General features: G+C 41.5%; 1 protein-coding gene across 1 annotated transcript in view; it reads left to right on the plus strand.

The window, feature by feature from the left end:
- The first annotated feature begins 1,831 nt into the window (after positions 1–1,831).
- LOC132820775 (solute carrier family 22 member 15-like) overlaps positions 1,832–26,047 on the plus strand; it is a 76,898-nt gene continuing 52,682 nt past the window's right edge. The window contains exons 1-3 of the mRNA XM_060833068.1: positions 1,832–1,996; positions 11,767–11,979; positions 12,613–12,745. Of these exons, the coding sequence (XP_060689051.1) occupies positions 1,913–1,996; positions 11,767–11,979; positions 12,613–12,745 (430 nt within the window). The 5' untranslated portion in view covers positions 1,832–1,912. The remainder of the gene's footprint in view (positions 1,997–11,766; positions 11,980–12,612; positions 12,746–26,047) is intronic.

Consider the following 26,047-nt stretch of genomic DNA (forward strand, 5'->3'; position numbering starts at 1 on the left):
ACTAAGGATGGCTGGTCGTGTCGTTTCGTGGCTAGTTGGTGTTCATGGATACGGATCGTTAGCTGTCTTCCTGTTTGTCCTACGTAGTGTTTTGTGCAGTTCTTGCATGGGATTTTGTACACTATGTTGGTTTTGCTCATGCTGGGAATTGGGTCCTTTGTCCTGGTGAGTTGTTGTCTGAGAGTGGCTGTTGGTTTATGAGTCCTAGTGGTCGTAGTAGTCTGGCCACTGCAGCAGACAGCTGGAACTGACAACTGGAAGCGACAGAGACAATTCACTATAAATGCCGGAGGAAACAACACAGAAGCGCTTCACAGGAGGCTCTCAAGCACTGAGGATGTCACCTAGACAGGGGACGATTCGTCTGCAACACAAATTCCCAGCTCGGCAAACAGAACCACAACAAATAGGATAATTACTGCTGAAAATGTGTTGCTGAAAAAGCGCAGCAGGTCAGGCAGCATCCAAGGAACAGGAGATTCAACGTTTCGGGCATAAGCCCTTCTTCAGGAATTCCTGAAGAAGGGCTTATGCCTGAAATGTCAAATCTCCTGTTCCTTGGATGCTGCCTGACCTGCTGCGCTTTTCCAGCAACACATTTTCAGCTCTGATCTCCAGCATCTGCAGACCTCAGTTTCTCCTCGAAAATAGGATGATTACTTTGGTTGGATACTTATTTTGCCTATTACTTGAAAGGACTGAGCCTATGTGGGTAGAGATACAATATGAACTCTCAGTACATCAATAAAGTTGTGCTGCAGGTAGCAAAGCCATAAGAAAATGAAGTGAGTTTCCAGAACTGATGAACCAATCCTTTAATTGATTATGGAGATATGTTTGTTGTTAATTAGTGGTCATGGAAATGAGGGTGTGAATGGAGGCAGGTTAAGTCAAATGCAGGCTCAATTTATAGTCATCATTTCAGCCTTTACTATGGTTGCCATTTAACAAAGAAAACACAGCAGAACTGGAGGGAGAGTAGGCCACTCAACCTTTCAAGCCCAGTCCTCCATTCATTATGATCATAGCTGATCATCAATCTCAATGGCCTGTTTCCACTTGCCCTTCATACCCTTTGATCCCGTTAGCCCCACATGTTATATCTAATTCCTTTGAATCACACAATTGTACTGGCCTCGGCTGCTTTCCGTGGTAGTGAATTCCATTGGCATACCATTCTTTGTGTGATGAAATTGGAATTGGCTAATGAGGATGCACAGTGAAGATTCACGGTGAAATTTCTAGTCTCGATACTTCACTGTGGGAAAATGTGGCAAAAGTGAGGACTGCAGATGCTGGAAACCAGAGCTGAGACCAGAGTGGTGCTGGAAAAGCACAGCAGGTCAGGCAGCATCCGAGGAGCAGGAAAATCGACTTTTCCACTCTGATCTAAACTGTGGGAAAATGTGCGACGACGCTTGCCAAGTTGAACGCCAAACCCTCTAAAGTTTCAGGGCAAGTCTCTGTGAGTGCATAATCTTCGGCAAACATATCATCTGAAGCACCTCGTGACACTTGAAGGTGGAACGTGTGCACAGAACGAGTTGTGCAAAGTTCTGAATAGTTTCCCACGCTCCACACAGACGCCCATGCCGTAATAACAGATGGGCAGCCAAGCAGACCGCATGCGCACTTATCAAGGGTGGTGGCCAGTGTGGCCCGGGTGAGAGGGGGGGGGCGGGGTGACAGGGAGGGGCACAAATGCGCCTGCGCTACGCCAGCTTAACCGAAGTTTGCGGGCGGCCGCGTGGCAGGCAGGCGGGGCCGGCCAGGCAGGTTTCCGTTCCCATGGTGATGAGCGCAGCCTCTTTCCCCTCCCTTGGTTCCGGGACTGAGCCACTTGAAAGTCCGCCCGGGCCGGCCCGAGCCAAGCTGAGTGCTGCGGCCCACATCTGGGCAGCGGGTCAGTGTGATGGGGGTGGACGAGGCTTACCAAAGGATGGGCGGGGTCGGCAGGTACCAAGTGTACCTCATCGTCTTATTGAACTTGCTGCAGGTGAGTAAGGAGCTGAACTCTGCCCGACAGATGTGCCAGAAGGAACTTTGTCAGGATGCAGCAAATGTGATTCAGGAAAAGGGGAAAAATTAGTTTATTCGAACTTTTAAGCTTGAATTGTCCTTTTCGATAAACAAAGAGAAATGATCCAACCGTAGGTAGCTTTGTAACATGTTTTCGATCGCTAAATGAGGCAAATTTAATTTACTGGTATTAACTTCTTTTTAACGAAGTCCAACATTGTATCAAACAAGGATTTATAATTGAAGTTCTGCTGCTCATCAAAACCTTTGTAGGGGAAATTTTATCGTTTCATATTTAGAATTCTGATATCTGGTTTAAGTCTTAGAAATGGACAGTTCCTCACTGAAGTCCATGTCTGTCTGAAAAATTCAAATCACCTCAGGAAAATTAAGTTACGTACACATCAATAAATGTGCTCCTGGTGGAGTCGCTGCATCTGGACCTGGAGACCTGGGTTCAAGACCCACCTGCTTCAGAGGTGTAATGACATCACTGAGCAGGTTAATTAAAATAACTCACATGCTCGTGAGGTATGGGACAGTGACTGAACCAGTAAACCTTTGCAACAGTGCCCTCAGTTCCTTCGTCCAAATGGTCACTGGCTGCTGCCCTGAAGACTGTTTTATCCCCTGTCTTCGCCTTCTGCTAATCAGCTGATCCAGTATCTTGCCCTTAATATTGTGGGCTCTAATCTTATTTAGCAGCTTCCAGTGTAGCAGGAAGGGATTCAAATCCCACCACGATAGAAAACTAAAACCTATTGGATTCACTGATGGAAGTCTGAAATCTGTGTGTGCATCACTACGTCCTCCTGTGTGTAAATTTGATATGTTTGCAAGCCTCCTCAAAAAGGAATGAAACTTGGACAGACCGCCTGGCACGGTGGTTCATGGCTTAACACTGCTGTTTCACAGCACCAGGGACCTGGGTTCAATTCCTGCCTTGGGTGACTGTCTGTGTGGAATTTGCATTCTCACTGTGTCTGTGTGGGTTTCCTCTGGGTGCTCTGATTTCATCCCGCAATCCAAAGATGTGTAGGTTAGGTGAATTGGCCACGCTAAATTGCCCAATGTTAAGTGCATTAGTCAAGGATAAATGTCAGGGAATGGGTCTGGGTGGATTATTCTTTGGAGGGTGGGTGTGGACTTGTTGGACCAAATGGCCTGCTTTCACACAGTAGAGAATCTAATCCAATCTAGAGCAACATCTGGGGACTGTGCAAAACTGTCCCACAGTTATACTCAGACAATCGTACCCATACCCATCATCACCATCCTTGACTATGTCTTGTACCACTAGAAGTGGTGACACACTTGTACGCAAGCTGAAGGTGCCTTTGAAATTTGAACAGTGATTCCAGAACCCATGAAGTCTCATGGTACAAGATCAGACATTAGTCACAAAATGTCCTGCTGCTTACACTTACTGTGCTTCTACTTGATAAGGGATATCAAAGTCCATTGCCAAGAAGTGCTCAGACGTACACTACTCACACACGGCTAGTCTTAAAGATATTGCCACAGATCCAGTATAGCAACTGACAGTAGAGGGAACGTAAAAGCCTTCTTGACCTTTGTGTCAACTAGTTAATGTAGCACACTCACCTATCTCTTTATGATAATCATGGTAGAAGTTAATGAGAGATGGAGGAACAAAAAGCCCTGCAGACAGTCACGAACACATAAATAGGGTCCTAGTTTCTCTGAAATGGAAACATCTCTTCCACGTCCACTCAATCCAAGCCTCTCAGAATTCTGTAAGTTTCAATGAGATTTCCCCCCATCCTTCTAAACACCATTGAGTACAACCCCAGAGTCCTCAACCACATCCTATATGACATTCCCTTCATCCCTGGGATCTTTCTTGCAAACCTTCTTTTTTTAAGCACCCATTCCAATGCCAGCACATCATTCCTTTGATACAGGGCCCAAAACTGCTCACAGTATTCCAAATGTGGTCAGACGTGAGCCACATACAGCCTCAGTAGTACGTTCTGCTGTTGTATTCTAGTTCTCTTGAAATGAATTCTGTCATTGCATTTGCCTTCTTAATTGTGAACTGAACCTGCATAACAATATTAAGGGAATCCTGAACCACTACTCCGAAGTCCTTTTGTGCTTCGGGTTTCTGAAACCTTTCCCCATTTAGAAAATAGCGTATGCCTTTCCTAGCTGTCAAAGTCATTAGCTTCACACTTTGCCACATTGCATTCCATGCCATTTCTTTGACCACTCTCCTAGCCTGTCTAACCCTCCTTCTGCAGCCTCCCCACTTCCTTGACACTTCCTATCCCTCCAACTATCTTTGCATCATTTGCAACCTTAGCAACAATGCCCTCATTTCCTTCATCCAGATAGTCACTGGCTGCTATTCTGAAGAAGACTCCTTTATCCCCACTCTCTACCTTCTGCCAATCCTCTATTTTAGCCAGTACCTTGATTCTAACATTGTGGGCTGTTATCTTATATAGCAGCTTCCTATGCAGCATCTTGACAAAGACTTTCTGGAAATACAGATAGATCATGTCCACTGGCTGTCCTTTGTCTAATTTGCTTGTTATCTCCTTAAAGAATTCTAACAGATTTGTCAGACATGACCTCCCCTTGATGAAGCCATGCTGACCTAGCCCCATTTTACCATGCATTCCGAAGTACTCTGTAATCTCATCCTTAATAATGTACTCTAAAATCTTAGCAATAACCAAGGACAGACTAACCAGCCAATAGTTTTCTATCTTTTGCTTTCCTCCTTTCTTAAACAGGGATGTTACATTAGCTATTTTCCACTCCTCTGGGACCTTCCTTGATTCCTGTATGGTCTCCTCAGAACTCTGGGGTAAAAGTCCATCTGGTCTGGGTGATTTATTGTCCTTTAGCCCTTTAATCTTCCCCAGTTCCTTCTGTTTTACTCTCAACCCTTCCCCCTGACTCTCTTGATATTCAGGTATGTGGCTGGTGTCTTCACTGTGAAATTGGGCAGACACACTTAAAGCAACTTGTCAAGAAGAGAGACGTCAAGTGCCATCACAGAAAAGTGATGAGTTGATTGGTTGATTTGCAGCTGCTGTGAAAGACTATGTTTCAACTCTAATAATTTCGAAAAATATAAAATTCTAAGCCAGCAAAGGAAAATAAATAATCTCTTGGTATAGGAGTGGAAGCTGATTTGTGATAAGAATGAAGAAAAGTTTTTAGGTAATGGTAAAGTAAGTTAAAGTAACTAAAGTTACAACAAGAAAAATAATATAAAAGTAGTCAAGTCGAATGCCTGGCTCATGGCATGCAGGAATTGTGGACACTTCTTCTGACCAATATGAGCTATGTGCAAGGAATATAATTAACAGCAAACGGTTGAGGCTGAGATTTTTTGAACTAGAGCAATGCGTTGAGTAACTGACGTGTATTCATGAGGCAAATAACTACATATATATTGCATTCAGTGAGGTGGTCACACTTGAGGTTGAAATAATTTATTTATAGGGCATCACCAGCTAGGCTAGCACTTACTGCCCATCCCAGAGGACAGTTAAGAGTTAACCACATTGCTTTGGGTCTGGAGTCACACATTGGCCAGACTAAGTATGACAATTTCCATCCCTAAAGGAAATCAGTGAACCAGAAGTGTTTTCCCATTAATTGTCAATTGTGGTCACAATGAGACTCTTAATTCCAGATTTTTATTAAATTCAGATTTCACCATCTGCAAAGGTGGGATTTGAACCTGGGTCCCCACACATTGCCTGGGTATCTGGATTAACAGTCTAGCAATAATTCCTCTAGGCTATCGCCTCCCCCACATAAGCAAGCAGATAGGAAATAGTAATCATCAGATGGTTTGAGTGAAACAGGTAAGCTGTGTAGCTCCCCTGAAGTCTTGGTGTTATGTTATGAACAATGGTTTGGGCAAAGGATGCTTGGAGCAGTGCAACAAGGACTAAACATGTGGCACTACAAGAGGTTCAGTGTACAAGGTGGGAGGAAAAAGCATCAAAAGGTAGTACTGAGGGGGGAATTCTTTGGTTAGGGGAATAGACAGGAGATTCTGTGGCTTTAAATATAGTATTTTGCATCAGTGTTGAGAGAAGGATAAGGAAGCTAGAGAATGTGGCAAAATAAATAACAGCATCTTGGAGAGTTCATATTACAGAGGAGATGGTACTGGATGTCTTAAAATGCATAAAGGTGGATAAACCTCTGGGACCAGATCAGATGTACTCTAGAACTTTGTGGGAAGCTAGGGAGTTGATTGTTGAGATATTTTCTTCATTGATTGTCACAAGTGAGGCACTGGATGACTGGAGGTTGGCTAACATGTTATTATTTAAGGAAAAATCAGGGAACTATAGACCAATAAGCCTGACATCAGTGGTGAGCACATTGTTGACGGGGATTCTGAGGTACAGGATTTACATGTATTTGGAAAGGCAAGGACGGATTAAGGATAGTCAACATGATTTTGTGTGTGAGAAATCACGTCTGACTAATTTGACTGAGTGTTTTTGAAGAAGTGACAAAGGGGATTGATGAAGGCACAGTGGTGGACATTGTCTATATGGACTTCAGTAAGGTGTATAGCAAGGTTCTGCATGGTAGACTGGATAACAAGATTATATCACATGGAGTACAGGGAAAACTAGCCATTTTGATACAAAATTAGCTTAATTGTAGGAGAGAGAGGCTAGTGGTGCAGAGTTGCATTTCAGACTGGAGGCCTGTGACCAGTGGTGTGCCGAAAGGATCGGTGCTGCATCCACTGCTTTTGTCATTTTCTATAAATGACTTGGATATGAATATAGCAGGTATGGTTGGTAAGTTTGCAGATGACACTAAAATTGGAGAACTTGTGGACAGCGAAAAAGGTTACCTCAGCATATAATAGGACCTTGATCAGGTGGGCCCAATGAGCCAAGGAGTGGCAGATGGAATTTAATCTAGATAAATGTGAGGTGCTACATCTCGATAGAGTAAAACTGGGCAGGACTTATACACTTAATGGTAAGGACATGAGGAGTGTTGCCAAACAAAGAGACTTTGAGATGCACGAGGTAGTGAAAAAGGTGTTTGATGTGCTTGCCTTTATTGGTCAGTGCATTGAGTATAGTAGTTGGGAGGTAACATTGCAGCTGTATGGGATATTGGTTAGACAACTCTTGGAATACCATGTTCAGTTTCAGTCTCCCTGCTAAAGGGAAATTGTTGTGAAACTTGAAAAGGTTCAGAAAAGATTTACAAGGACATTGCCAGGGTTGGAGGGTTTGAACTATAGGGAGAGGCTCTAAAGTCTGGGGCTATTTTCCCTAGAGCATCGGAGGCTGACGGGAGGATCTATAGAGGTTTATAAAATAATGAGGGGTATGGATAGGGTGAACAGTCAAGGTCTTGGAGACAGAAGAAGGTTTGAACCTTTTTGAATGACATTTATAAGAAGAATGATCTGCTAAATCCTTTGAGTTCTGCTCAGACCTTGATAGACTTTGGAAAATGGTTGGTCATTCTATGAAGCAATACGCCATGGACTTTAACAACTTGCATTACAGATTGAAAATATTCAATTTGGGGAAACTTGAATCAGTATTTATGTTTTAAACTGTTGGATTATGCTAACCTGTTCCAAATTGACAAGTTTCTGATTCTAATTGCTATTTGGTCCTCGAAGAAGGTAACCAGGCTGGGTCAGATGTCTCTTTTCTTGAATAAAATTCGAATAGTCTTCCAGTGAACAAATGGAACCATCATTGGTGTCACAATGAATAGAGGATTGATTGCGAGATTTTATTTGTTCAAGATATCATTGAAGGTATCTGTAAAATGGAGGAATTAAATAAAGACAGAATTAAACTGAAAACAGTTTTGCAGATCTGGCTTTTACAACAGAAAACAGAATTGGAATAACATTAATCCAAATAATCAGTTAATGTTCATATTATCCGGGACTTGAAATATGACAAAGTTAACTGCTCAAAGTGTTAAGGTGGAGTGTCTGGGCACCGCCTAATGGCCCATCCTGCAGACAGTTCTAAGGCAGTGGGTTATGAAACATTGTATATTAATCACAAGGAATTTTAGTCCTCTGGCAAATGTGTTTGTGAACTGACTCACTTTAACAGTGTAGTGCTATATTGGGCTTGAATTCTAACTGTATGTGGAACAGTTTTGTTAAATTTGTTATCTTGATTTGTTATGTAGTGGGGAATAGACATAAGAAATATAAAAATATTAGCTTTGTGTTTGGTGATTGCTGTATATTGAGTTTACAAAAGTTTACAAAAACAAGTTGTACTTCAATATCACGCAGCTGGAGTGAGCCAATGAATAAGTACAAATGTTGTCTGGACTGAGATACCTTATTGATGAAAAATATGCAACTAAACTTGAATTAAAGTATGATGAGACTTAATTTTGGAAAGTCTGTCAATCTTCAGTTTGCCAAGCTAAGATATTATTATAACTTGTAATAAACCCTGACGGTTCTTATCAGTGTTAGACAGTATTAGTGGAAATTGGATGATTGATATCAGAGAAGGGAAACAAAATCAAATTATCTTCAAATTACATAATGTGACTGATGTTGACAGTTTGCGCACCCTCCTCATCAAAGAGTGAAAATCCTGCTAAAAGTGATGGAAGTTTATAATGAAAATTATACCAAACTAACAGAAGGGATTATTGGGAAATGTAAACTTTTTAAATGTTTTGTAGGATGCCTTCCCATCTTTTTGTAGTCCTTTGATTACTGTGTAATTTTAATGAGATAGTTGTCATTGATCCAAGGACAAGGGTCATAAACAAATTTCTAAAGGAAGCAAATTGCACAACTTAATTATTTGTATAGAATTTGGATATTTTGATTCAGGTAGTTGTGAAATGTTAGCTTTAGACCAGAACACCTGGGTTCATGTCTTGCTTGGTTCAGAAGTGTGTCAGAACATATTGTTTAAAAATAGAAGGTAACAGTTAAGGTAATTTTAATGATTAATCAAGAAAATTTGCAATTCATCTAGTGCTGGATAAGAATGGTATCAAGAATGTTGTCAAAATACATGTTGAATCTAATATCATGAATGTGGATATTTTGCCAAGGGGAAACATGTAAATGAATTATAGAAAGCATATAAATGAGTTATAGGAGGGGAACAAAGATGGGTCCTTGAAGAAGTGGTGCATAGACAAAGAGAAAATATTGCTGAAAACTTTCTGGCTATGATTGGGTGGGAAGAATGGAAATAGGTAAAGGGCACCTATTAAAACTGCACAACAGAAGAGAGGGATTGGAAATAAATATGGTCAGGAATGATGAAGGGCTTATGCCCGAAATGTCAAATTTCCTATTCCTTGGATGCTGCCTAACCTGCTGTGCTTTAACCAGCAACACATTTTCAGCTGTGATCTCCAGCATCTGCAGACCTCATTTTTTACCCGAAGATTTTAACCTACTGCGAATCCTCTTGCAAGGATGCCTTCCTTGAAGAAGCTCTCTTCCTCCCTCTACAAGGATTTCAGCGAGTCTTTCTCTCACTGCACCCCCCAGATCATCTCCTCTGCACAGAAACTCTTCAGCCACGTTCTCAAACAGACTCGTTACCACAGCCACATCTCCTTCCTCAGCACCTGCCTACGGAACCGACTGATCCCACACGGACTCCGAACTGCATTCCAACCAACAAAATTTGGACCCAACCAGGACAACCTGTACCTACGACAAATCCGAAGCCTCCAGCATCAGACCTCCCTCCGGATCCTCCGCTCCACCCTTGCAGCCATGCGTCGCTACCTACATTCCCTGCAATCAGCCCTAACCCAGCTCAGGACAACACTCTCACAGACCTGCAAAGGACCTCTGTTGTTCTTCATCTACAGAAGAATCCACACACTAAACAAACAGTTCTTCCTAGCCATATCAGAAATTAAAGACAGTAAGTACCGAAAACTTTCATGTACTCACTCGTGGTTCCTCAACTGTTCCAGAATCTTCTATCGGCCTGTCGGATCCATTACACATGTGGCCGCTACAGTGCCCGCGGCACCAACGGCTGCTGCCGACCGTGACGTCACTTCCACCCCCACCGACCTCGGAGCCTCCGCGATCACCGCCCAAACAACCGCCCCGACGATCACCGCACAGACAACCGCTTCCACGATCGCCAGGAAGATCGCCAACGGACTCGCGACCCCCGCGGCTACCGGGAATGACTACGGTTCTTTCGTCGCCACAACCATTTCCGCCCCTTCGGTTGCCGTCGCCGCAGCCACTTCCGCCCCCACTGACATCACTAACCTGCAGGACCACAACGCCTCAGGTTTCTCCGCCCCCACGCCGTCTTTCGTCACTACTCGTAACCCCGCCCTCATGCAAACCTTCGTCACCACGCATAACCCCGCCCCCATGCCGACTTTCGCCACCACACGTAACCCCGCCCTCACGCTTATTTCCGTCACGACACGACCCCGCCCCCACACCGAGCAACGTCACCACGTCTAACCCCGCCCCTACGTCGATCTCTGTCCCCGCCCCTAACCCCGCCCCCACCCCCAGCTCCAGTCCCACACTAGGTCCAAAAAATAGATTCCTGATGAAGGGCTTATGTCCGAAACGTCGAATTTCCTATTCCTTGGATGCAGCCTAACCTGCTGTGCTTTAACCAGCAACACATTTTCAGCTGTGATCTCCAGCATCTGCAGACCTCTTTTTTTTACCCGAAGATTTTAACCACATTTAAGGCTGCTTGGAAGTTGAAAAGCATGAGGAATGATAATGCACTACTGTCATGTCCACAGAGGAAGTAATATCTGGAGTATTGTGTACATCAGTAGTCATTGTATTTAAGGAAGGATGTAAACACATTGGAGGCATGCCAGAGAAGGCTGTCTAAACTAACACCTGGAATGGGTGGGTTGTCTAATGGGGAAAGTTTGGACAGGCTAGGCCTCTTAACTGTTGGAACTTTGAAGAATAAGAGGCACCTTGATTGAAACATGCAGGATCCTGAGGGACCCAGACCAAGTAGGTATGGACAGCTAGTTTGATATTAAGGCTTTTAAGTGAGAATCTACAATTAGCAGTCTTTTTTTAAAAAAAAAACATCAGTGGTTAATCCTTTAAAATGAAGTTTAGGCAAAAAATTCTGAGAGGAGTGACTCTTTGTAACACTCTGAAAAGAAGTTGGAAGCAAGGTTTTTGCATGCTTTGAAGATAGAGGCAGATAGATTCTTGATAGGCAAAAGTTCAAAAGTTATTGGGGTAAGAGGGTATTTAGATTTGAGGTTACAATTCAATTGCCCATGATCTCCTTGAGTAGTGGAATAGACTACTCCTAATCCTGATTGTGTATTTATATTTTATTTTTTGATTAGGACAAATTCACTGTTGGGGCAGGAAAGACCACACATTAATGTTACAGGAAAATCTGAGTAAATCAGAGGTAAATTTTGCATTATTTGCAGACTTTTTTTCATGCATCTTACCTTAATTACAATAGTCATTATGGATTGCTAAATTCGTGGTCAATAATTTTTGGTATTGATGCAAATAATTGATCACATGAAGCATTTAATTGAAGGCTATACAAACTGACTTCTCTGAAGTTAGGGATTATGATTTTGAGTAAAGGTAAATCTTCAGAAAACTGGAATAATACTTTCACTGACCTCTTGTTTAAGTGATAGACTCATAGCAGTAAAGTATATTATTCATTAGTACTGACACTGGATGTACTCATTCGCTGTGTAATGACTCCTTTCTTTAATTAGGTTTTTGTTGCTGCCCAGGCAGTCTTCATGACTATAGCTGGAGCAAGGGTACCTTATCACTGGGACTTTGGAAATATTTCACCAGATTCAAGCCACGATAACATTTCAGTCAGTCAGAATGAGGCATTTAAGCACTGGCTTCATATGGTGAACAAGTCTGAGATTCAAAGGCATGTGCATTTTGATACTGGTTCCTCATCAGTTATCAGAGAGGTAGGTAAGACTTCTAAAGAATGATTACCTCATTTGAAATTTGTTAAGTCAGTAAATCTATAATGAAATCTTCAGGGTGTGTGAAAATATTTAGTTGTATAGAAATGAGCTATCACACAGTCTGGAACAAAATTAGAGCTCTCTATTCATGAAATAATGTCAAAGATCAGGAACTAGAACTATTTTGGTTATAAGATCAGAAGGAAGAAAAGCAGAAAAACTAGTCTTTCAACCGATTGATTCTACACAGTCAGCCATTCAGTGAGATCACCACTGATCTGATCCTTACTATGATTTCATTTTACTGCACCCATACCCATAAGTTTTGACTCCTTTGTTGAGTAAAAAGTTGTCCAAATAAGTCTTGACTATATTCAATGCCTCAGTCTCCACTGCTATCTGCAAAGAGAATTCCAAATACTAATGACCCTCTGAGAGGGAAAAAAAAGTTCTCTACATGCCAGAAATCCTTTATTTTTAAACTGTATCCAGTTCTAGATTCCCACAAGAGAGTCCTTTTAGCATTTGCTCTTTTGAGTCTCCTGAGAATCTTTTTTCTGTTCAATAAGATTTGGAATGACTAGATTACAGTTTGACCTGTTCCTCATTTACGTCTTTGCTGTATTTTGACAGTGGTTCCTCATTGGAGATGCTTCATACAAAATTTTTTTGGCCAGTTCAGTATATTTCTTTGGTGTCTTGGTTGGTGTAATCATTTTTGGACAACTTTCTGATCGATTTGGAAGGAAGAAAGTTTACTTAACAGGTATGGATATTAAAAGAACAGTATCTTTATTTATCAATTTATTGATGTGAAGGTAATTCAATATGAACTAAAAGCATGAAAACTTTCTGTTTAATTAGGGAATACCATCAAGAATATGTCAGCTGACCATCCATTTTGGTGCACTGCAGCAGTGAAGATTTTCCCTCATTTGTGAATACATATAAAATAGATTCAAAAGAAATGGGAGAGAAGTAACTTTTTTGCCCCTTAAATCTCTTCTGCATTTAGTAAGATTGTAGCAAATCTTCATAGGTTTCAGATTCTGTCCCAAGCCTTAGATGTCTGGACTCTAAGGAGATCAATTAATTGAAGATTTCAATTTCTTTAAGGACTGAGTATCTTGAGTAGAAATTCCAGCAATCATACCCCTTTGAGTGAAGAAGTTCTCCTCTTGGTCTGAAATGGCTGTCAGTTTATCCTGAGACTTCCTCCTATTTCTTGAATCTGCAACAAGGGAAATCAGCCTTTCATCTTTTACCCTGTTGTATCCTCTTAGAATATTGTGTTCTTTGAAAACACCTCCCATTCTTCTAAACTCTAGAGAATATTGGCTAATTGTAGTACATCTCTTTAAATGAAACTACTCTGTTAAGCCAGGAAACCATTAAGCAAACCTTCGATGTTCTGCTTCTACAGTAAGTATATCCTTCATTCGGTATGAAGATTAAAACTGGAATTTATATTGCAGATTTGGTTGCACCAAGACCCTGTGCAATTGCATTAAGATATCCTTACTCTTGTATTCCAACTTCCTTTCAATAAAGGCTCAATACCATTTTCCTCATAATTGCTTTATGTAACTGTGTTCTAACTTGTGTACAAAGGTAACGAAATCCCTGTGAAACCAACAGTTAATGGTTAACTCTGCAATTAAACAATATACATCATTTGTATCTTTCCTATCAGATTAAGTAACATTATATTTCCCTACATTGTACTCAATTTGCAATTGTCTTATCTTCTCAATTAAGCAAATTTTTTCCTCCTGAACACTAATGTTCCCACCTAACTTTTATGCTGCATATAAGCTTGGATACATTACACATTTACTTCATCAAACTCAGGCAATTAGATTATAAGATGATAATTGAGGCCTCAAAGCTGAGGCTTATTTCACCCTATTAGAACAGCTTGCCAACTTTAAAATGATTTGTTTATTTCTACCCAGTTTTTTGTCTTTCATCCTATGAACTATACATGTTAATATATTATCTCCAACTCCATGCATCCTAACCTTATGCAAAACCTTTTTTGTGATACTTTGCTGAATATTTTTGAAAATCTAAATAAACTACATCCACTGCTTCTTAATTATCAACTTGCATTGTCAAACTAACATGTTGACAAACATAACTCCCTTTTTTTAATACACTGTCCCTTTATTTATCAATTCATAAAGTTATACAGCATAGAAACAGGTTCTTCAGCCTAACGTATCGATGATGACCAACAAACACCAAACTTTACTAATCCCATTTACCTGCAATTGGTTGATAGTTTACTATGTCCTGATATTTTAAATGCTCATCCAGATGCTTCTTAAAGTTGCAAGAGTATCTGCTTCCACCACTCTCTCTCAGGCAGCATGTTCATTTATCTGCTACCCTCTAGATGAAAAAATTCTTTATCAGATCTGCTCTGAATCATTTGTTTCTCATTTTGAATTTCATAGAATCCCTACGGTGTGAGCCACCATGTGGCCCACTGGTCTTAGACACTTACCCAAGGATGTTGCAAGCCTTGTTAACAGGTATTTCAACCTGCCTGGCCACGTTCAAAGATTTATGCACATGAATCTCGAGGTCCCTATACTCCTCAACTCTAAGCTGCACTATTGACCCTGGATTGTGTCTCCCAAGTTTTTTCTACGAGAATGCATTACCTCACATTTCTCTGCAATGAATTTGATCTGCCAGGTATAAGCTATAGAAATAGAAGGAAATAGCAATAATACTGAGCTAAAATGGGTGTAGAGTAGAAACTGCCATGTTAGTGTGTTTACTCTAGCATTAAACCATGCGGGTTTAATGCTAGAGTAAATGGTACAGTGGAATCAATGTGGACTTTGAAAGGACTAATGCATATTGCACACCTGGGCAATGGAAGGTATCGCAAACCAAATAGCATCAGAATTTTCAATACGGCAAAATGGATTATGTCTCATAGCCAATCATACTATATGCTTTGATCTACAAGTACTGACATGATAGGAAAAGTGGAATTAGTGGAAATATGAGAAAGACTCAGTTGACTGACAGGTAATGGAGAATTTGAAGGATATTTTGACTCTTTCATTAAATTATATTGCTTCTGTCAAATTGTATTTTTTTTTCTAAAGAACCCTATATTAACTCTTTTCCTATTTTTGACATCAGATTAACATGTATTAAAATATTGTGATCTGGAGATCTGAAATAAAAGTTGAAAACATTGAAGAAATTCAACAGGTTTATGGATCTGTGGAAGGAGGGACAAAGTTAACCTTCCAAATCTGATATGACATTTTTTGCGAGTGCAATCTGACTCTGAAGAATGTAGGAATATCACAATGAAGAGTTCTGTCAGACTCACAAAGTTAACTTTGTTTCTTTCTCTACAGATGCTGGAAGACCCGCTGAGTTTCTTCAGCGCTTTGTTTTTATTAGCTGGTGGTGTAAATCCTCTCTGCAAGTGGTTCTCCTTCAAAGGCAGAAACATAATAAGTATTTGCAAGTTCCCAAATTATCAGCTTCAGAGGAATACATAGGACACTGAAATAACACAGAAGTTGATGATGCCAAAATAGAAATTGTGTAAATAATCATTGTATATAGAGTTCATATTATCAGGGTTAGGGAATACCTTAAATAGTAAGTAATCTCTTTTAGAAGAATAAATAGAATCATGCAAGGTTCATGTTGGGTTTAATTAGAACAATAACACTAAAAGGATTACATATAGTAGCAGTGTAGATAATTGCTATTTCCTTGATGTATTGAAGATAGTTATATGCAGTGTCATAGAAAAAAGGAAGAAGAGAATTTAGTTATTTCTACTTGTTTTTTTTCTGTCAGTGATAAGTGATTTGTTTTTTTTAATTTTCCTGTTCATGATAGAGTATGTTGTGTTTTTCCCCCAAATGTTCTGTTTGTGAAGTCCAATTTTTAAATGACTTGCAACAAACTTTCTTTTGTAACAAATATGGAAAGTATTGGAGATACTCAGCTAGTCTGTTAAGAGAGAAACAGTGTTTATATTTCGAGTTCTGTAATTTTTCTTCTTTGGAATTTTCTTTAGAGTTAAAACAAACAAGTGATGGTTTATTGAAGCATTCAATTTGGTGAATGATTTGCAACACATGCTCTCTCACAGAGAGCCCTTCCTGATGAAGGCTTTTGCCCGAAACGTCGATTTTACTGCTCCTTGGATGCTGTCTGAACTGCTGTGCTTTTCCAGCACCACTCTAATCTAGACTTTCACAGAAGTATACAAAGAAAGAAAGGGGAAGGAAAGAAGTTATCAATAGAATTTTTAAAAATAAAGATATTGGCATTAATTCCCATGCATTAGAGCCCAGTGAGTTAATGTCTAGTGATATTTTGCAATTGGCTGATTCGGCAAAATAATATTTGTCAAAATGAGTGGAATTGCATTTGAAGGTGCAAAAATGATCTCGCTTTCAGATGAAATAAAGGGCTTTTTTTCCATTTTGAGAGTTTGAGACAAAAAGTAGGCTGTATCTAAACTTGAAGTTGCTTTGTTGATTTGTATTGATGTAAGTAACTAACTAAGGGATGGTATAATTTAAAGTTGTTCAAAAAATAACAGTTTCAGTTATGTGACCAGGCTTAAGGTTGAGTCATTTTAATGAACAAGATGGTGTTGATGCATCTGGTCAACAACCATTGTGTGTTATGGCAGATAACTATGTGGTCACTTGTGTCATCTTGGACTTTCAGTACTCTTTGTTCAGAATAGGCTGAGTTAAACATCTCATCTGTGATTCTTTTTCTGTTGGTTTGACTGGAATGCCTTTACAATGCCAGGACTATGACAGTTGTTATATAACCAAGCATAGTTCCCCAATTTATTACATTTCTATATGGAATACTGCAACTGTTAAGCTCCCACCTGAGGTAGGATGTACTGGCTCCCTTTCTTTATTCACCTGTCCCTTTGCTAGTTGATTTCAACAAGGTTAATATGTCAAGGCATCCATAAGGGAAAGTCCTTCCTTCCAGGACCAAATTATTTTCAGTTTTCAAAGAAGCCAATTTAACTAAACATTCTTGCATTAACAAAAGTCAATATTTTATTAATTACTAAATGTAAGAAGAATTAGTTATACAACATACCTCATTCCCAGTCTGTACATTTGTAAGTCCAAAAAGAAGACATACAGATCAGTTTCTGGATTGTTTGTGAAGAGCAGATATGTGAGCATTGTGGCCCTTGCACTGGCAGTAACCAATAACATTGACTTTGTAAGGTGAACTGTTGTTTTTTGAGGTTCTTGGTTTTGTAGGCTGATTGAGGTACTTTGGACTAAATCATAAGCATTTTGTGGCTAGGTCTGATTTTCACTAGGTTTTCGATTTTTATTTTTTGGTTTTTTTTGTGTGAGGCCTAGCAGGTTTTCTTGACATATCTTGCCAAACTCACCACGTTAATTATCCACATATCTAATAGCGTCCCTCGATGGACAATTTCCACACCAAAACACCATGTGTCACTCTTGAAATAACTGGTCACTCAGTGGATATTTGCTAGAACGCTGGAATCACTTTCAAAATTGCCAAGCACCTGGACAAGCACTAACATTTGGAAGTGTTATCCATTGTCTAAAGGGATTTTGCACTTTTAAGAGAGTAGGTCAGGTGATCCAGTGCAGGTGCTAGGGGAGGCAATCTAGGACTGACTGTGGAGCTGAGAGGACACACAATTTTACCCTCAGGTTTATCATCCATCCACCTTATGTTCTATTTATGGTTCAAGTGAATCCCAAACACTGTAACTGGTGGTAAGAGTAGGTGACAAGACAAAAAAACGTCAATTGGACTTCAAACATAGAACAGGATTGGTGAGATTACATTGAAGGAAGCAGTCGTGAGGGGATTAGGGCTGCACTTTCCACAGTCATTGCAAAGAGCAATTGCAGGGCTGCCTGGGCTGTGGGTGACATCAGAAAAGAATAGTGTGCTAACACAGTTGGTGCAGGGACTGTTCACCGAGAGAACTGTGAATGGTGATTGGACTTGAATGGTGGGAATACAAATGGCATGCCAGTTTGGTGCATTGGGTGTTTGTTGAAGAGATAGAATGTTGGATGCCATGCACCAAATAGTTTGATGTGTATTTAAATATGAATAACGTGGCTTATGACATGATGGTTCTGGTTTTCTTGAGCACTGTTGGGAGCAAGACCTTCACAATTCTAATGAGTCTGCTGCACCTGAGAAACTGCAGAGAAGATATACCAAGAACAATGTGAAAAGTTAGGGAGTTATTTTGCACCAAAGCCACTAATGATTGTGGAACACTTCCATTATTTTGAACAGGTACAGCATGGAGAAGAATCTATAATTCATTTTGTGCTGCCTTAAAGAGGTTAGTGGAATACCTGGGTGCGTAAAGTAGTGAAAGGTCAGCAGAGTGTGATACCAAACGTAGAAAACTGCCAGTGTGGCAAGAGTGACCACAAGGACTCAAATGTATTGGACTCGAGAAGCACAGTGCTGCAGGTCTAAATGAATGGGCCATATTGCCTGAAATTGCTGAGTACAACTCAAGCAAGAGAAGGTGGGTCTAAAGGAGACAATTCAGAGGATAAGAGGTTCGTGCTGCCAGCCAGAGAGCAGACCATCAGACAGCCTGGTCTGTGGGAGAAGAGGACCTAGAGTCAGTAAAGTTTTGATTAAGCATCCTGTTGGTACGGGGTGAAACTGATTGATTGATTGTTTCTGGATTCTTCCCAAATTAGAGAGTAAGACAGTAAAGATGGAAGTGGATATAGTGCAGTGATACGTCTGATTCCCAAATCAATATATATAGAGAAATGTTAAAGGCACTGCCATTGAAGTCTGCCAAGAATACACGACAGACATACATGAAACAAGTGGTGCCAACTGAGGGCTTTGTATTAGTAAAGCACAACTAAAGGACCAGTGTGCCAAGCTGTCTCTGTATGTAGTGAGAGGTGACCACCTTGCATTATTCAGATGCTCCTGGTTACAGAAATTAAAGTTGAATTTGTGGGTGGTTACAAAAATAAGTTTGCCAAAGTTTTAGGACATAAGGTAAACTTAGGGGAAATGAAAGGGGTAAAACTTAAATTTTGGTTGAAGTGGGAGGTTCAACAAAGGAGTCTGAACGTGCATCCAGTACTCTATGCCATCCAGCGTAAAGTAGAAGAATTAGAACGGCTGATGAACCTGGGAGCATTGGAACCAGTGAATTGTCCACTCTAATCATCCCAGTTTTAAAAATAGATGGCACAGAGAAGATTTGTAGTATTTGTTCAGTGGACTGGCTAGAGGAAAGAAATTCTCAAAAATGAATCTGTCGCAAGCCTACTTGCAGATGGGGTCATGAAGGAGTCCCAGCCACTGCTGATGATAGTCACACACGGGACTGTTCCATTATAAATGACTTTCTTTCGGCATCACATCAGCACTGGCTGTATTCCAGAGGGTCATGGACCAAATTTTGAGTAAGTTGCCATTGGCCAACATTATATGGACTATATTTCACCTACGGGATCCTCCAAAGAGAAAAGCCTACAAGAAACATTAAAAGGGTTGCAGGAACATGGCCCACAAGTACAAAGGGAGAAATGCAAGATTTTTAAAGACTTCATTGTTTAACTGGCCCAGATATTCTATGTGTCTGAAATTGTTCTTGAGACCTATGAACTTGCCATAGCAATTTATGTCTGATCTGGCAACTTGTGCTAAAGCCTCCTTCTTCAGTTGCTGGGAAAATGGCTGCCATGAAAATGGACCCAAGAATGTGAATGTGACCCATGAAAAGGTCAGAAGTGTTGACTCATTTCAACACAAAATTGTTACTGCAGTTGGCATATGATGCCTCACCTAATGGGATTGCTGCTGTACTATCACACATCTTGCCAAATGGAGAGGAAAGGCCCAATGTGTTTAGGTCAGTAATGAAGATGGTGGAGATGTATACCCAGTGGAAAAGGAAGGATTGGGCATCATGTTTGGTATTAAGAAGTTCACCACTTCTTTACAGCAGTGCTTCATGCTGCTGACAGACCACAGGCTGCTAACCTTCATTTCTGATCAGTGTATGAGAATATTGTCATGGCGGCAGTATTCCTGCAGAGATGGGCACTGGCTGTGTTAGGCTACTCATATGAAATCAGATACTGACCATCAGTGCAGCACTGCAATGCAGATGCTTTGTCAAGGTTACCACGACTGGGAAATATGGATATTCCTGACTGGAACCTGAAAATTAAGTACTTTTCCCAAGAAAACAAAGTACAGGTGTCAATGAGTCAAGTGCAGACGCCACCTGGAATGAACTGAATTTGAGCATGGTGGTGAACTAAGGACTAAGAGGAACGACTTGTCATAGGAACCACCGTACTTACATCCTTACCTATCCAGGAGCTGGAAGTTGTCCTTATCAGTGAAGTGTTTAATGTGAGGAATGAAAGTTGTTATCCCTCCTCCGCTAAGAAGAAAAGGACCATAGCAAGTGCACCAAGGATACCCTGGTTTGGAGTGAATCAAAGAATTAGACAGCTGGTTTGCATGTCTCTTTCAGACCACTTCATCCCTTGTCTGCATCATTTGTGACAACGGCTCTGTTTTGAGTCACCACCACTGCTGGGATCCATTTTTCCCCAGTACAGTTTCTCCTCTTTGGAATACTCTTGACCTTGATGTTCCTGACCTTCTGACCATCTGATCTTCTTGATTTCATTCTATCACTTCTCTGATCTCTTCCAGCCACAAATAACAAACCAGATGTCGATCAAGTCACGTATCTCTGAGCCAGGATTGGCCATACCCAAGGAGGAGTCGACAGCAGCACCATCGGGCAACAACAGTCAGTAAGATAGGGGCAGACCTGCAGAACAAACGAGCTTTCTGTAGCTTGGGAGACTAAATTAGAAAAGGTTCCTGAGACGGTCTTTAAGGAATCGCCATCCACCAAGAGACCTGATGTGAATGTTGCATATGGTAGGGTAGTTGTTTTTTGTAAATATTCCTGACAATGTATGTACCTTAGCTAAAATGCTAGTATAATAGTTAGATATATTCTCAAAAATCACTAGTTTTATATATATTAATAAGGGGAGTATGGAAATTTGGGGAGGGAGGTGTTATGTATGTTGTTTGGCATTTTTGGGTCAGGAACAAAGTGCAGGAGCTTGAGGAGGCAGTCCAAGAAAGATTGCAGAGCTGAGAGGACTCACAATAACGTATTCCCTGTTCAAGTTTACCCTCTGTCTACCTTATGTTCTATTTATATAAACACAATACAAACCTGTCCTAGTTATCAAATGACTGGCTTGGAAAATGCAGAGAAGAGGAAGATGGCACTGTGATTCTCTGACAGGGACTTGGAGGGCCTGGTGGGTAGGGGCTGCAAAGCGGAAGAGTCCACTTCCTGGAATAATGACAGATGAGTCTGTCCCATTAGACACTGATGAACTGATCTGAGGTTGCCACCCATTCTTTCCAGGGTGTGGATGATTGACCAACAGGGTTGGAAAAAGATCATTGATCTTTTAAGTATGTAAGTTACCATACTAGGTAACATCAATGAGAGTCTCTGGTGAAGATATCTACCTCCCCTCGAAAGAATCGGAAATGACATCATTCACCTTAAGAAACCAAGAATAAATAGAGAGGTGGGGCATACCACCAGCGCTTCAGCAGGGATGCTCACTGTTGATGTTACTTAGTATGGTGACAAAACGTCTGAAAACAAACCTTCAAGTTCACTGAGCTAATTGTGGGCGGCACGGTGGCACAGTGGTTAGCACTGCTGCCTCACAGCACCAGAGTCCCGGGTTCAATTCCCCCCTCAGGCGATTGACTGTGTGGAGTTTGCACGTTCTCCACGTGTCTGCGTGGGTTTCCTCCGGGTACTCTGGTTTCCTCCTACAATCCAAAGATGTGCGGGTCAGGTGAATTGGCCATGCTAAATTGCCCGTAGAGTTAGGTACGGGGTAAATGTAGGGGTATGGGTGGGTTGCGCTTTGGCAGGTCGGTGTGGACTTGTTGGGCCGAAGGGCCTGTTTCCACACTGTAAGTAATCTAATCTAATATACATACGTATCATCAATCTGAGCTCGAAATCTTCTTAAAAATCACTATCATTGACTTTCACCATGTCATGGAAAGTGCCAACCTTTGCTATCTTCCTCCCCTTCAGCCTCCAATACTAATCCAGCATGATCTCTGTACTATTTCCTCAGTTACTCAAAAACCTGAACATCATCCGTCACTTGCACCAGTGCCAGCAGCCATGCCACCCACTGTTATCTCATCCAAGTCCAATCTTTATCTCAATACAGGAGAAGACGTATCATAACAGGACAGAACAAGGCTGTATAGGTGGGGCTGGGGGAGTTTACCCAATATTTGGCTTCTTACCCTTTTGAGGAAAGAATACTTGCCCATACATGAAAAGAATAGGATTGCTCCTGTGAGATTGCAGAGACATACTTGTCCTGCCAAGTAATTTACTACAACTCTGTGCGTCACTGCTACTCTCTCATTAACTGCTCTCTGTCTGATTCACTGCACACCAGTTCTAACCACTGGTCATGATATAGCCTCTCCCTTGGATCCTGACGATGCCTGTGGACAAATGTTCAGCTCCTGCAGAAGTCAAGTCCTGGATCTCTGAGGATGAGAGTGCCTTGGTTTCAGAAGGACTAATGGCAAGCCTGCATCCTGATTTCCCCACCAGCTCATGTATTGACATCTGCAGCGGGAACATTAATTTAGAAAGCATAGGTGCGCAAGCTGGCGAGCACCTCACTGTGATAGTTCCACAGCTGGCTGAGGAGGAAGTGTCCAAGACTGTTGACATTTAGAGTATTGGCATAGACTAGGCACCTGCTAAGACCCAGGCAGGAGAGGATCCTATGGTGTCAGCAGTCAGGGATTTAATTCACATGTACAGAGAGGAAGAGGAATGGCAGGTATGTGGTACACAATGGCCCTCATTGCACAAACGCTGCAAGAATGCAGTGAATCATGCAACTGTCAGCACCCATTGGCAGATGCCATGGAGAGCCAAGCCTAGCATCCACATGCCCCACTAGTGATGCCCGCAAACCTGTATTCCATTGTTTCATCTCAGGACTGAAGACATGGAGACATGGGGGTAAGGAATTTTTGATCCCAATCCAGGTGCCTCCTCCTCAGAAGGAAACAAATAGTGCTAGAAGGCATCCATCCAGAGGAGGAATCTCGCACACACCTCTTGACAGTTTCCAGTCAGGACACTGCAGAGGTTGCCAAACTCTCTACCTCCAAACTATCTGCCCCCCTGACCTTTTGAAAGTTCGGATTGAGGAGGGTCATCTTGCTTCTGGCTCCTTCCGCCACAAGCGTACCCAGAGTTCCCCAGCCACTGCTAGGGTCAACCACTGTACAGTCTTCCTCCATCCATCTGCAGAACATGGGAGGACACTAAGACATTGGATGGAGAGGAAGAAGAAAATTTAGTGATGGCACTTTAGTGGCATAAGTTAGAATGGCTTGTATAAAACGAAGAGCTACAGATGCTGGAAATCTGAAAAACAACAGTTAATACTGGAGAAGTTTAGCAGGACTGGCAGCATCTTTAGAAAGAAAAACAGAGATAGCATTCTGAGTCTGTGGAGAAATGACAAAGGGGCTCAACGTTGAGCTTGCTTTCTTTCTAAAACTGCTGCCAAATCTGCTGAGCTTTTCCAACACCTTCTGGTTTTGTTTTAATGGTTGTATTCGATTCTCAGCTTTTGTATAAATGTTTGTGCTTTAACCCCATACTTGGTAAGTAGTTTGGCTGTGTTGGCCCGAAACATATTGATACACCATCCTGAATTGCTTCAATGTCACGGACAAGACTCAATAGATGAATGTGCCCTGAAAACCTAACTACATAATTTGGAAATAGTGGGAATAATGTATACACATGGTATTGGAACATGCTAACACCTTTGGTTTTCTTCATTCAACATCTGTGGTGTTCAGCTTCTTCTATGTCCAAAGGTGGACCTGTTGATAAATTGCCCAGCAATGGCTATGCCAGGAAGGTGCAATACACCTGTCAATATTGTAGAATGGCTACAGAATAGGTATGTGTCTTGTACAGTGCATTGGTTTGTGATCAGTGTTCCTTTCCTTCAGAAGCCCCATGATCAGTGATTACTGCAACCATTTTCCTCACCAGGTGAGTCTGCTCACTCAGTGTGATCGCAGCTATTTTCTTTGCAACTGATAGAATGCAACAGTGAGTATTTATTAGCCTGTAGTTTCCAGCCTTGGCCTGAGTTCCCAAATGTGTATGTCCTGCTTCTAGAAGCTGATCTTGTAAACCCGATTATATTTCAATTTGCCCAAATTCACACCCACCCAACCTTAATTGCCTACTGTGCCTACCTTTCCCAACCAGCACCTGGCATACCCAGTATGTACTCCATTGTGTATGCTTCCAGTTCATTGGAAAGGTATCAAGATGGCCATGAAGAGTTGCTGGATGCTGCATGCCAGTATACATAAGGAAAGATGCATACGGCCGGCCACTGGTTTGGTTGTAGCCAACAAGGATGTCAATCAGTGCAAGTGCAAAGCTGGATCCACTGGGCACACTTTATGATTTCCACGTTTAGTTCTCCCAGTGTCTAGCTTGTTTGGTGACTTTGGGATTCTTAAAACGTTATGCTTGAACATAAGGTAGGCTGAACAGTGAGTTGGGCTGTCAACAAGGTCTTTAACAAGCAATAAATTTCCACTTAATTTGGAATTCATCACTCCCTATCAAAAAACTCGTCATGAAAAGCATTAAAGGTGAAGCTAATTGCTCCTGCCATTGAGATGGACCTGGTTACACTTGTCTGATTCTGCCACATATCGTGCCATAATCCACTTTGCTCAAACCCCTGTAATATTCTGTTGTGTATCCTGATGGTTTTTTTTTCTTATTTGATTTTCAGCACTCAAAATGAAAGAGTGGCTTTTTGGAACACAGGTAACTTGGGCTAATTTTCAATTGTGACTTACACAGTATGCTGACATTAGAATGCTGGTTCTTGCACAGGAGCGTTCAGTCCCACTAGTCCACCTCAATAGAATGGAAAATGAGCTTTTAACCCCTGTTCTTGTGCATCCCTGGAGTTAAACCAGATGTAATCTGCAAGGTGTGGCTTTCTGCCAAGAGCGAAAAGATAATCAGCCCATTGTTACTTGCTATAATAAAGTCTGAAGTTTCCCTGACAATTTACGTCTGCACTAAGTGCAAGCTAGGATCAAGCAGGGGTGCGTCATTGCACTAATGTTCTTCTCCACTTTGTTCACCCCAGCATTCCATTCCATCTCCATGAAGCTCCCCCCCCCCTAGATTGCAGCTAACTTACAAGATGTTTGGGAGAATGTTCAACCTTCCTTTCCAGGCCAGAACTAAGACCAACTTCTATCACCGAGCTTCAGTACAGATGACATTTGCATGTGCGTACACTCGGAGGACGAGGTACAAATCACTGTAGGCACATTCATTGATGTGTATGAGAGAATGACCCTCGGACTAAACTTCTGGAACACAAAGATTCTGTACCAGCTCTCTCCAGCCACACAATATAGCCACAACTATAAATCCTTGAGCAAACGCCCAGATAATGTGGATCATTTCCCTTACTTCGGGAACCTTCTCTCGGTTGATGAAATCCAACATCAACTCCAGTGTACTAGTGCATCCCTCAGGTGCCTGAGACCTCAAACACAGCACCAAGCTGTGGTCTACAGATCAGCTGTGGTCCTCACCGTCCTGTATGCATCAGAGATATGGACAATGTGAAACAGACATTGCAAATCCTTGGATAGTTGTCACCGGTGATGTCTTCAAAAAATCCTGAAAGTCCACTGGCAGGATAGATGTATCAATATCCTCATCCAGGCCAATATTCACAGAATCAAGCACTAGTCATGCACAACCAGCAAGATGGACAGTTCATATTGCCTACATGCCCAATACAAGATTGCTTAAGCTCTGCAATTATAATTGATCACAAAGAGGGCAGAGGAAATGCTACCAGGACACTTGAACTCCTCCATA

This window comes from Hemiscyllium ocellatum, chromosome 12, assembly GCF_020745735.1.
Source record: "Hemiscyllium ocellatum isolate sHemOce1 chromosome 12, sHemOce1.pat.X.cur, whole genome shotgun sequence".
NCBI classification, from domain to species: Eukaryota; Metazoa; Chordata; class Chondrichthyes; order Orectolobiformes; family Hemiscylliidae; genus Hemiscyllium; species Hemiscyllium ocellatum.